Raw genomic sequence first — 13135 nt, 5'->3', positions numbered from 1 at the left:
GCAACAATGACATTAGCATCCCTCCCCACCCCAAGGATGGCCTATAGGTGAGGAATGTTGTTTTTCCAGTTCTAGATGGGAGATCATTAAGATGCTGCTGCATCCTGTATTAAGATGCATCCTTACTTCCCTCCTTTCAAGCAATGGAATTTAATTGAATACCTGGAAATGTTCCATTGTTTTGTCTGTAACAAAAACAAATCCACTTTTGATCTAAGGGGGCAAAGAGGTTGATTTAAGGGGGCAAACACCCCCTTTGCCCCCTCGTGTCGCCGGGCCTGGGCGAGGGCAATGGGGGATGTTGCGCGTTGTTTTGATGCTGTATTAATAAAAGATGAGTCCGTGCTCAGCGTAAACCACGGCGAGTGGTTTGGGGGTTTTGCTCGAGAGCAGCGGTAGTAAACGATCTGTCAGCTGATTTGTTGGCCACTACGTACAGTACGTCAGGACAAATTCCTCTCACCCCATATTCTCCTTTGTCAATATTTGTGATTGAATGTCACCAAGCCAGGTGCAATTTCCCAGGAGGAGTGCTATTTTCCGAATGTCAAAGGGAAGGACAGAGGTGGGGGGGGGGGGGGGGTTTGGGCCATTTTATGTTTTCCCTTTTCTCAGATATAGGCATACGTCCAGTGCTGCCATGTCTGCTTATTATAAGCGACTTTGGGCTTTGCTTTTTCTGTAAAGTTGCTTGTAAATATGCGTGTTGCGCCTTTTTTTTCTTAATTTTTTTTAGCTTGTTTCTAATGTGTATAGTTGCTTATTTTTGGGCTTGTTTCCTTATGTTATTTAAACCAGTAGTTTAACATTTTCATGTCAAGGACCCATGAATGAACAACAAGCTCACAACGTGTCACAGAGCCTGACCAGCTTGTTCTGGGATGTCTGGAGCCTTTTTTGTAAGGCCTCTGTGGTGCTGTGGTACCAAGAGGTGACATTGGGATGAGTGCTTCTGTTAGAGTCCTCAGTGTATTCTTACTGACCAGTAAGGATCTTGTACAATTTTTTTTTTTTTACTACTTTAGTTGCCATTTCATCACTGGAAAGATTTGCCATTGAAATGGAAAACCCAGGAGCCAGTTGCTTATTTCTCTCGCAAAATCTGGCAACACTGCTTACGTCTCTCCTTGCCATTGACCACAAGGACATGTAGGCCGACGTCGACCGCCTATTCATGGCTCATGTGTGTTTTGTTTTGGCTCTTTTGTATCGCTCCCAAGTGCACTTTCCCCCCCGGCGGTATCTGGTGAATGCTCTTTCCGGTAGCCAACACCACATCAATGTGTTTTTATCCTCCTCAGTGGCACGGTCTCCGTTACATGTGGCCTCCGTCTACCGTTTCTGTTGCAAAGGCCAAACGCTGCACTGCTTTAGCTCCGACTCTGAGACCATTTGTCACATCACAAGAAGTGAGGTTGAGATCTGAGATGGACCATATAGCATTGACTTGTTGCCTCGCCTTCGAAGATCGTTGTCTTTTAGAAGGTCCCGGTTGACTGAAACAGAGTAAAAAATGAATGAAGGAAAAGCGAAATACCAGCTGCATACTCGCAGATGCAACATTTAGAAAATAATGTATTTTTTTTCAATAGCTGATGGGCCCTGGCAACACTTTGAGAACCTTTGCTTTAGACCACATACCACTTTAACTCTGAAAGTGTACAAATGGACCCTAATGGGTCCATTTGGTTCCATTTGTACACTCTCAGAGTTACAGCCACAGCAGTGTCCATTTGGTTCCTATTCCTAACTATCCATCATTTATCTGAGGACCCCCTGGAACCCACTCAAGGACCTCTGGGGATCCCCGGACCCCACTTTGAGAAGCCCTGGTCTAGACACAGCGTGTGAAAGCGTGGCGGATGGTCAGGTTTCATGAGAGTGACAACAGAGGAACAGAGGACTTAGCTGCTGTTACCGGAGCCTCTGCCAGGTGCAGGTGCAGCCAGCCATACTGCTACGGCTCATACTGGGAAAGCCATTCCAGTAGCAGAGCGGAAATAGTACTCTATTTTTTTACCAGCTGCTTGACAAAGCAAGCTGGTCAATTTCCTCCCGGGATTGCATCCACGGACATGGTCACGACCTGGCTTCCTGATTGGCTGCCTCGTATCTAGGCAACCAGACACTTTTAATGCCAGCAACAACCCATCGTCTAAACGGACCCGCGAACCAAGGGATAACAGGCAGGTACGGCACGGTGCAACAAAAACAAAAAATACAGAAATACAAAAAACCAACAACAGACACACGTGGCCCGTTGAGAACTCTAATTAGGGCTGGGGCCAGACACATGACTGAGCAAAAATGGTTTCGTCCAATGAGCTCGGCTCACGCATACGAGACGACGTAAAACACGTCACATAGGATAGGACCCAATTCGGCCCAAAAACCTTTCCAACCCCGAAGGGGTTAGCACAGAAAAAAAAAAATTAACCTCGGACAGTCTACTCTAGTTCAACATTCATTTTAAAAGCTATGTCAAATGTCAATATATTTATTCATAGTTTTAGTCATAGCTTAGTTTTGATTGGGTTTTTATTTAGTATTCATCAGTGAGAAAAGGTAGTCGATGAACATTTTTCTTCACTGGTTTGAAGATGTGGATGGGGAGTCAACGTTTGACTCCCTCAATAAATGTCACTCACAGCTTTGCAGTGTTGGCACTTCAGGATGAGTTAGATTGAATCTCCTGCTTAGGCTGTACTAGCTTTGTTTCAAACTATCGCCATAAAGAGCCTGTATGGTTATCCAGATCATTCCAGGCTCCAAATCAACATCAGTTGATGTTGCACCAAGAAGCGTTCAGAATTTCAAATCACATCGTCTATAACTGAAAATTAGACTGCATGGTCACATGAAGTCACTCACTATAGGATGTTGCTTTTGGACTGTGAATTCAGTTACTTATTAAGAAAGAAATTCATCATCATCATCATTTGCAACTGTCTGCAGACGGTCCATTATTGCCACTGCAGGTCATAAAATGAAACTCTGAGCGACATCTCTAATGCAATACTGGTCTAGAATCTCAGGAAGCTTTGAAAAGTAACTCCCTTTAATGTTGCTATGTTTATGGAGGGAGGGAAAACACACTCCCAGAATGGCAGGTGCAAAGCTATCAGATTTGAACTCATTTTGAACTTGAATTCATGGTACTGTAGGTTTGCAGTATACAGTAGTTCAAAACAATGGGTTGCGCGCATCCAGTTGGTTGCTGGTGCTTGACCCAAAATGACAGTTTAAAAGAATAAAAGTCTGCACAACAGCATTGCTCCTCACTGTGTTGTTCACTTTAAACACAGACGTACAAAACGTTTCGGCCACACCTTCACCAGGTTTTCAAAGTCGCCTACCAGTTTATGGACAGTCATGACAACATGTAGTACTAAATGTGATTGATTCACAATCGTGTAAAGCTTAAAGATGCTTCCATGCCTGGAATGTCATTATTTCAGGAGCAAGGACACTTTGGTTTTTTGGTTTCTTTTTAGAGCACAAAGTTCAAATGGCATGAGGCAGTGTGGTCGTTAAATAAAACACAGATTTTTAAGTCCAGGGGAAAGTCAATCAAACGTAATGGTTAAGGATGATTTTTACTTTTACATTGTATACGATACATAGCTCGCAGCACATGCGTGCAAAGGATTTTAGTTAACTAAAAAAATAAATAATAATCTTTAACTGAGATACTGGTAATAAGTGGTCAAAACACAACAGTGTTTTGTGTGTGTGCGTGCGTGTGCGTGTGCGTGTGTGTGTGTGTGTGTGTGTGTGTGTGTGTGTGTGTGTGTGCGTGTGCGCAAGCAGCTGGAGCTCTGCTGGTGGACAGTGTTCTCACTCTTCTCCCTGGAAGTGCTGGCTCTGCTAATCCCTCACTTCACTCACTCACACAGCAGGCAGAGGCAGGGAGACACACACACACACACACACACACACACACACACATGGAGTCACAGACCCTGACACACTACCTGCCCTGCAGGCCCACAAGAAGCAATGACGCAGGCACATTTAAATTCCATACATTCCCATGCTAGTCATACTTATAGTCTATGTGATGCGCGCGCACACACACACACACACACAAAACACTGTTGTGTTTTGACCACTTATTACCAGTATCTCAGTTAAAGATTATTATTAATTTTTTTAGTTAACTAAAATCCTTCCTGCGAGCTATGTATCGTATACAATGTAAAAGTAAAAATCATCCTTAACCACACACACACACACACCAATATAATGATTCCTCCCAGAAATTCCATCTGTGTGTGAGTGTTCAAGCTTGTGATTGGCTTTCACACCTGCCACTCTGTCTGGCCATAAAACCTTGACCAGGGCTGTGCGTGCGTATGTGTGCGTGCGACCGTGCGTGTGTGCATATGTGTGTGTCCGTGCGTATGTGTGTGTGTGCTTGCGTGCGTTGGGTAGCTATACAAACACACACAGTTATCACTACACAACCTGTCACACTGATCAAGCTGTTTTTTTATTTTCTTAATAATATGTGATTCTCAACTCTGTTTTCTGTAAGACATTACTCTATAAACCAATATGTCAATTTGAAGCTATGATTCCCCGCTTTCATATGACAAAAAAAAATCCAATGACTTACTCAAGTCAAGTTTGGTAACATATGATGATGATTATCCATTGATCACTGGACAATTTGCGGAAACCCCCCCCCCCCTCCATTCTGAGCGTTCCTTTTTTTATTCTTTCTTTCCATCTGTTGTTGTTGTGAGGAATAACTGCACGGAGTGTGATGACTCTTACGTTGCTCTGCATTTGACCGTTTGAGACCGCCTGCCTTTCTTAAAGGCGCCCTCTATATATATTTTATTCGTTCTTCCGCCACTAACAGGTGTTCATAAATACAATATCAACCTAATTCAGTATACTAAACGGGTTGCGCGGAACTCTCCTTTAACCGCAACAGTAAGCTACAAGCTTATCGTCTCTTATCGTAGAAACCTCATATGTCCAAAGCTGTTACTTTTCAGGATTCAAATCCAAAATGGCAAACGTAGCCGATCTACAAGCTTGTGGATCTGCTAAAATACAGAGATAAGAGGTTTCTGCCCCGCCAGTGACGGCATATACTGCGTCGCTTTGCCGCTTTCTAGTAGGGATGCACCGATCCGATACTCGTATCGGAGATCGGCGCCGATCCAGGCTAAAATTCTAGATCGGGTATCGGATCGGTGGCCGATCCATTATCCGATCCGATCCGATAATTATGTGTAATTACAGTATGAAAACAACTCTACCTCCTCTGTGACACAGCAGTGTAGTATTGACAGTATAACATGTGGAATGCAGCCAGGCTATCCTGCGCACACATTAACCTGGTCTAATTGTTGCAAGGTTATTTAATAAATAATTCAGTGCATTTATATCTGTGTTTGTTACATTTTGTTTTACAAAGTTGGGAAAGTAATGTTTAAGTCAAGCCTTGATGTTGCCTTACACAAAATAATGATTCCAGACTCCACACAGTGAGGCATACAGCTTAATAGGTTATTACGTTTCTTTGTGGGGGGTATCGGATCGGTACTCTGTATCGGCAGATACTGGACCCCCATGTATCGAAATCGGTATCGAATGCCAAAAAGCCGGATCGGTGCATCCCTACTTTGTAGCTGGTGTAGCAGCCAGTGTGAACGCAGCATCATGCCACGCTGTCTTTTACATGAGGCTGCACCACACCCAGGGTTCAGTACACACACACACACACACACACACACACACACACACACTGCAGCAACTGGAATGCTATTTATAGACCAATACAGGGAGCAGCACACACATGGGACTCTTTTTTGGGGGGAAAGGATAGATCTACCTTGCTTTTCTCTTTTGGTTGATTCCTCTCAAGAGCACAAAGGAACATATGGTGAAATGGAGGGGGTGCATACTTAGTTTAGACTAGTCATTGGTTAGACATGGGTTAAGGTTAGGTTTAGGTGTGCTGCCCCATGGGAGGTTAGGTTTAGGGTGAGGGTTTGAGATAGGTTGTAGTTGTAGGACTGATGACTGGTCTAACCAATGACTAGTCTAAACCAAAAACTGAAATAGAAGAGAATGTCTCACAGGACCGGAGAGAGGTGGTGTACTTTGAGTACAGGTGTACACATGGCATGTACAGTATAGTATGCATCATCTAGTGTGGAACACGAGAGATTCCAGTACTTTGTTAAAAAAAACAACACACAAAGCCCTCAGTGTGTCGTTGCTCATGGCAGAAACCTCTTATCTCCACTTTTTAACTTTTTGTGTTTTTGTTCTGTCAATTAACTGCTTAATGGATCATACTACAGCTTTTCAATATCTTTAATGCGTTTTGTGGGAAAGAGCAATGTGGCTGTTCTGGCCACGGCACGCACACTCACACACACACACACAAACACACACACACACACACACACACACACACACACACACACACACACTCGTGCACCCGCCCACTCTCGTCTCGGTATTCCATTCAGGGAAAAATAGAGCAGCGCTGCTGGCTTCCATAGCAACGCTGAGTTAACAGCCTCGCCACGGTTGAACACAATGTGAGAGATCTCACATCTACGATACTATGATATTTCTATTTTCTACACAATACACCACTGTGCAGTCAGAGAGGAGTTGTAGGTGCAGACTGCTGCATGCATTGGTGGTTAGTTGCTAGTTACTAGTAAGACGGCTTGCGTGCGTGCGTGCATGTGTGCGTGTGTCTGTGTGTGTACACCAGATATTGTTGTTGTTGTTGATGAGGACAGTAGAGAAGTGACCATTTTGGAAGTAGCATGTACATTTGACCACAGTGGAAGAGGCATTCCTTACCAAGGTGCTTAAGTACCAGCGTCTTAAGGATGCTATTATACAGCTTGGCTACAAATGTAAACTACTTGTGTTCATATTTGGAAGCCTCGGTAATGTCCACAAATCAGTCATATGGGACCTGCAGATTGCAGGCATGCCCAAGCCGAGAGCTAAGGCATCGGCAAAATACTGTTCAGTGTCTGCAATAATTGGCAGTCGCCATATATGGAGAAGGCGATGCTTTCTGTACCCGTGATCTGTATCCTGAAGCACTTGTTGTAGAGTTGGACCCAGCATGGACCCAGGTGGCCCGGCGGTCTTGGGTCGGCATGGACCCAGGTGGCCCGGCGGTCTTGGGTCGGCATGGACCCAGGTGGCCTGGTGGTCTTGGGTCGGCATGGACCCAGGTGGCCTGGCGGTCTTGGGTCGGCATGGACCCAGGTGGCCCGGCGGTCTTGGGTCGGCATGGACCCAGGTGGCCCGGCGGTCTTGGGTCAGCATGGACCCAGGTGGCCCGGCGGTTGGCCTCGCACCATTAACCTCTAGTGCAGGGCCAGCTGAACGAGCACTAACGATCTGTCTGGATGCAGCGACCAGCGATGCAGCGACCCTCCTACAGCTGAAAATCCCCAGGGCTAAAAATAGTTTCAGTCATGCCTCGTCGATAAGCCTGGCGGAGCTTGATGGAGGAGAAAACGAGAGAGAGAGAGAGGGAGGGACGGAGGGAGGGAACCCTCCCTGGATACCTTCACTCATTAACAGACAGATGTGTAAAACAAATATCTGTTTGCATGTAACCGTGAATGTACTGTCGTCTCTGTCGGGCAGAAGTGTGACTACAGCCGCAGCGTCACACACGAAAGCATCAAAAGCAGCACACGTTTTGAGCTTGTAGATCTGCTACTTTTTATTCAGTTTTGGACATATGAGGTTTCCACCCGCCAGAGACGGCATGATGCCTGTTCAAGGCCCTGTATTGTAACATGCACAGTACAGCAGGAAGTGAAAATGTTGTACTCGATCTTTCTGTACCTCAACAGTGTGGAAAAGATGAGACAAAATAAAGTAAACAAGTTGATAGAATAAAATATATGTATATATATATATTGCGCGTAAGTGTAGCCGGTCTGGAAGTTTTGGTGAAATGCATTCGATATATATTCTATACCTGCTACCTTTAATCTTAAAAAGAAACTGCACTCCACACCCTAATGGACGGTACATCCTGTGTGTGTGTGTGTGTGTGTGTGTGTGTGTGTGTGTGTGTGTGTGTGTGTGTGTGTGTGTGTGTGTGTCACCCACACGCGAATTTCCACAGTGTGTGCTGCTCACCACACCCTAACAATACATCCTTGTTCATTACAACACACTATAAAACACACTGTCACAACTGTTGTTGGGGGCAGGCCAGTGCGTTCTGCTTCGGGACCCTTAAGGGTGCCGGAGGGGCTTTTTCATCTGAGGATAGATGGAGGGGTCCTGGATGAGAGATTATCCTCATGCTATTGGTCCGTTAACCCATTCAAACCTGAGGCATTTCTCAAACTTCTTTTGAGTCGAGGACCCCCCTAAAATGATATATATTTGGCCGTTTGGACCCGCCATCTGGACATGTTTGCCGGGGACCCCCGAAGGGAATATTTGTGTTTAATTATTTTTTAATTAGGCTACAACATTATTCACTCAATATGTTTTCTAAAATTGTTCTAAAATAGCAGATGTACAAGCTCGCTGTGAGGCACGAAGTGACACACTGTGCACTTGTATATCTGCTATTTGTTTGAGAACCACTTTTAAAAACTTGCTTTGGCGGTTTTAAAGGGTTAATGGCACCAGCTGGCGCTGCCCCACACAGCTCATCAAGCACACCCTTGTCCCGGCGAGGGGGAGTCATTGGAATCATTCTCTAGGTATACCTACACTATATACATAATATGCAGTGTGTAGGACATGGCCACTCCCACTGCGGTTTGTGGTCGAGCAGCAGAACTTTTTCAAAAAGGTAAAAAAAATATCAGATGTAGGCCTACAAGCTTGCAGCTTGTACAGTACATCTGTTATATTTTTTAGCTTGTTGCTGTTTTTGGATAGCCAACGTATAAGACATGGATAAAGGGGTTAAAATAATTGTAATGCTGTATTAACACATTTGGCTGGGGACCCCCTGGAACCCCCCCGAAGGACCACTGCTCATGGGCGGTACAGTATCGTACGACGAATAGTGTAAATAGCTAACAATTAAGCTCTCGACTCATCTGCTATTGTAGTTGTAGACTAGTAGAGACTGATGACTGGTCACTAGTAGTCTCTGTGCAGTGTGCTAGTTGTAGAGGGCTGTGCAGCGCTATAGCTAGCAGTGTGGCGAGGCTAATAATCTGTCCCATACAGTGACATCATGCAGAGTGCTAGGCCCTAGCTGTCACCACCACATACACTACACTACAGTACACTATAGTATAATACTGTCACTGTGCTGCTGTGTGTGAGTCAGCCAGCGACACAGTCTCCTACAGTGGCTTGTTGTTATATCGCTGGTAATGGGGAATGAGAGAGAGGAGGAGGGGGGAGGTGGGGGATGAGGACAGAAGGTTAGCTAGTGGGAATTGAGGATAACCAACATCAGCTATGCTATGTAAAAAAGCACTATCCTATTATCCTGATAGTACTCATTGCTATTGTGTTCAGTAACTGGAGTCTCCATGTCTCTCCAGCTCTTTATTCAACAGAAGATAAAGTCAGGATACCAATTGTATCCAATCAGGATAGAGAACCCGGACAGGATAGAGATTAAACAAGTTACATTGGATGTGATGATGACACAACAAAAAAGAGCTGACAAAATTGGAACTGGAATCTGATAAATGGGTACTCTTTCCTGATTGGCTGCGGGTGCCTATGGGCTATAGTTCCAAACATTGGAACTATCTCATTGATGGTTTGAAAACCACTAGACCAGTAAAACGCGGGTATGGACTGGTTATGCGAGAATGGATTCATTGAGTGATGAATCTCTTGTAGGACAATATTTGACAACTGACTCTACGACATGTCAAACTCATCAGAAACGATCGATGTTGAAATGATGTTCACATGACCTCGACAATACACCTGTAGATTTGTTATTGATTTTCTCTCACTTTATCTCTCTCTCTCTCTCTCTCTCTCTCTCTCTCTCTCTCTCTCTCTCTCTCTCTCCAGAGGACGAGCAGCAGCTTGTCACGATGAAAGAGGAGAATTTATTCCAGCGGAGGTTTTCGCTGTGCCCCAATGCCACCTCGCCGCCCAAGATTGACCCGCGGTCCCTTACTCGGAACCTGTCCTACGCAGGGGACACAGACCTCTATTCCCTCAGGGCAGGTAAAGTAAAAGACCATGGCGGCCACATGCGACCCCCACCTTCACTTAATGCGGCCAACAGGTTAATATCGGAATGCTGATATATTATTGATTTCACCTGTTCCAAATCCAGCCATGCAAACTTAAACCTGCTTTAATTACTTCGTTTTTTTTTCAATGCATTTGCATTTAAGTTCATAAAGTTAACATAAGTAACATATAACTAAACGCATTGAAATTAATTAAACATCTTACTTTCCTGATTCCAAAAAAATGCAAAAAATATATAAATATATTATTCTTTGTCTGTTGTCATACGTCCACACCAGGGGGCGACACAGACAGAAATGGCATCCCGATGCTGAGTGACGAGCTAAGTCCCTCCAGCCCCGCCCAGTCACCAAGCAGCCAGGTAAGAAACCGACACTGGGCACTGCACACTCTGTGGGGGAGTGGAATGCACACTCTGCACACTCTGTGGGGGAGTGGAATGTGTGTGTCGAGGTTGAAGTCGGTGGGGCGAACGGTTCTCGAGTTATTTGGATTACAGACGTACACTACAAACAGAGACTTGGTGCATTTATAGATAGATGTATTCAACCCTCAGCCTAACCGCTCCCCATGTACCCCTGGCATTCTTCCTTTCTTATTGTCATGTCGTCAAACATTTTCCCAAACTATCGAAAATACAGTAGTTTTGTATGTGAGCTATTTTCGCTATAGCTAGCTAGGGCTAAGTGGTTAAAATTATTCATGTTTTACTTCAACCAAAAATAGCAAAAGTAGCCGATAAAAAGCTCAAAACGCGTGAAATGAACATTTTCAAGCTTGGATCTATTCTGTACTGTAGTATGATCAAGTAGGATGTTAATTTATGAAAATAGTAAATACACAAAACATTCAGATAATAGGTTTCTAGCTTGACACAGCATCAATATTTATTTTCCTCCATTCCAAGTAAAAATGTACTGGAATAGATTGTGAAGATGAAAGGGTACTGCGCAAAATTAGGCAGTTCGGAGTAATCCTTCATGATGTTGATTGGCAATGAAGTTGGCTGGAAAATAGATCTAAATATACTCACAACAAGTCGGTGACAATGTGTGTGTTGTGCTGTCTCCATGCAACAGTGGTCAGAACTCTGGGATTGTTGATTAAAGCTGCATACTGTATGTAACTTTTCTCTTCTACCCTGGATTTGAACCCGGTTTCAAGTGTTGACATTTTATTGAGCTAAAAGAGCCTTGCCTGCTTGCTCGGGGATGAATTGAATCTTGACCATCAGGTAAAAAATGTGTGTCAATTTGCATGTACTGTATGCACATTAGGTCAAACAAAGTATAGTATGTACATGAGGTCAAACATAAAGCACGGTATGTACACGTAGGCCTACATACAGTATAGTTGCATGAGTCAGTTCGACATAAAGGTGTTAATACTTCACCAGGTCCATATAATAGCAGCAAGGTAGTATGTATAGTACGTGAGATTAGATATTGAAGGTGTGAAAGACTGTATCAATGCATTTTACATGAGCATTGACACATTGTCAGGTTCACACGTTGGTGAGACATATAATACTTACACGATGCAATTTCATCCTGGGCACAGCGACCGTTATTACAGAACAGCTCTTTCTTAACAGCTATATTGTTACAACATCCTACAACATTGACTAAAACTAAGACGAAAAAATTTCGTCGACTACATTTTTTCACTGACGAAGACAAAATGGAAACTAAAAGAAAACGAAGCCATGATGACTAAAACTAAGACTAAATGTATTGACAATTTCGTCAACAAATTAAAAACTAGACTAAAATGCTAGGAAGGGGACTATTGGACAAGAGATCCAGTATACGTCATTTTACACTTGGTTGCATGCTGTAAATAGCAGATCTACAAGCTTGAGCTTGTAGATCTGCTATTTTCAGCAAGTGTAAAATAAGTCATTGCGACGGCATCAAGGCCCACCAAAATACATTTTAGTCGACTAAATCAACTGTAGATTTAGTCAACTAAAACCGCCTGACATTTAGTCGACTAAAATTAGACTAACACTAAGACATTCCAGGTGACTAAAATATGACTAAAACTAAATGAAATTTCATTCCAAAGACTATGACTAAACTAAAATAGAGATTTGCTGCCAAAAACAACACTGGTGCACAAAGATGCTAACATCCTCCACATCACCTTTTTGTCCATGCATAGAAGTACAGTATTCGTGCAGTGTACATTGTTTGAAACTGACTTAAAAGCAGTATAAATGGGCCTTTAATCAATAAATCAGTACAATTGTGTTTGCTGCATAACGATTGATTGATTGATTGATTGAATACTTTATTAACGGTTTACAAAAAGTAACGTACAGTTATACAATAATGCTAAAAGGAAAACACATTAAGCGTTGTGGGGGTAATTTCTTTACAATCCGGATTCTCTTTTATGGCGGCTTTGAGGGAGTCACACTTTTTGATGGCTGGTGGTAGGAAATTCCACATTTTGGTGGAATTTCAGTCAGGCTATTTGTGCTAATAGCGCAGATGACACAGGACACGGCATGAGCAAGGCAAACGCTCGATAGGTTCTTAACGTTGCGCGGGCATCAATAAACGCTGGTGTGTGTGTGTGTGTGTGTGTGCAGGGGTGGAGGGGTGGAGGGGGGGGGATGGTGTTCTGGAACATGACATACATTGCGCTCCCTTAGGCAGCACCAACCCGACGAGACGGGTCGTCTCGGGTCATCTCGGCGTTTGCTGCTGTCTGTTCCTCGGTGCTTCGCTAATCCTTTCATGCAGGGCTGCCATGTCAGTAGGGGTGATGCAGGGAGTCAGGACGCAGCTGGCCCAGAAGCCCTCCTTCTGGGACCATGGAAGCCTCGATGCGGCTGAGCCTCATGTAGTCCCATGCAGTCCCTAAGAAAACCCCCTCTTGTCAACACAAAGTGGCTGGTGCTCAGGGTGTAAGGGTCACACTT

The 13135-nt window shown here is 44.0% G+C and overlaps 1 protein-coding gene across 1 annotated transcript in view; it reads left to right on the top strand.

The window, feature by feature from the left end:
* osbpl5 (oxysterol binding protein-like 5) overlaps positions 1–13135 on the top strand; it is a 122771-nt gene that overhangs the window by 78369 nt on the left and 31267 nt on the right. The window contains exons 3-4 of the mRNA XM_083762571.1: positions 10018–10176; positions 10485–10567. Coding sequence (XP_083618697.1) covers positions 10041–10176; positions 10485–10567 — 219 coding nt within the window. The 5' untranslated portion in view covers positions 10018–10040. The remainder of the gene's footprint in view (positions 1–10017; positions 10177–10484; positions 10568–13135) is intronic.

This window comes from Protomyctophum parallelum, assembly GCF_964188405.1.
Source record: "Protomyctophum parallelum genome assembly, chromosome: 4".
NCBI classification, from domain to species: Eukaryota; Metazoa; Chordata; class Actinopteri; order Myctophiformes; family Myctophidae; genus Protomyctophum; species Protomyctophum parallelum.
This window is presented reverse-complemented; position numbering and strand designations above follow the sequence as displayed.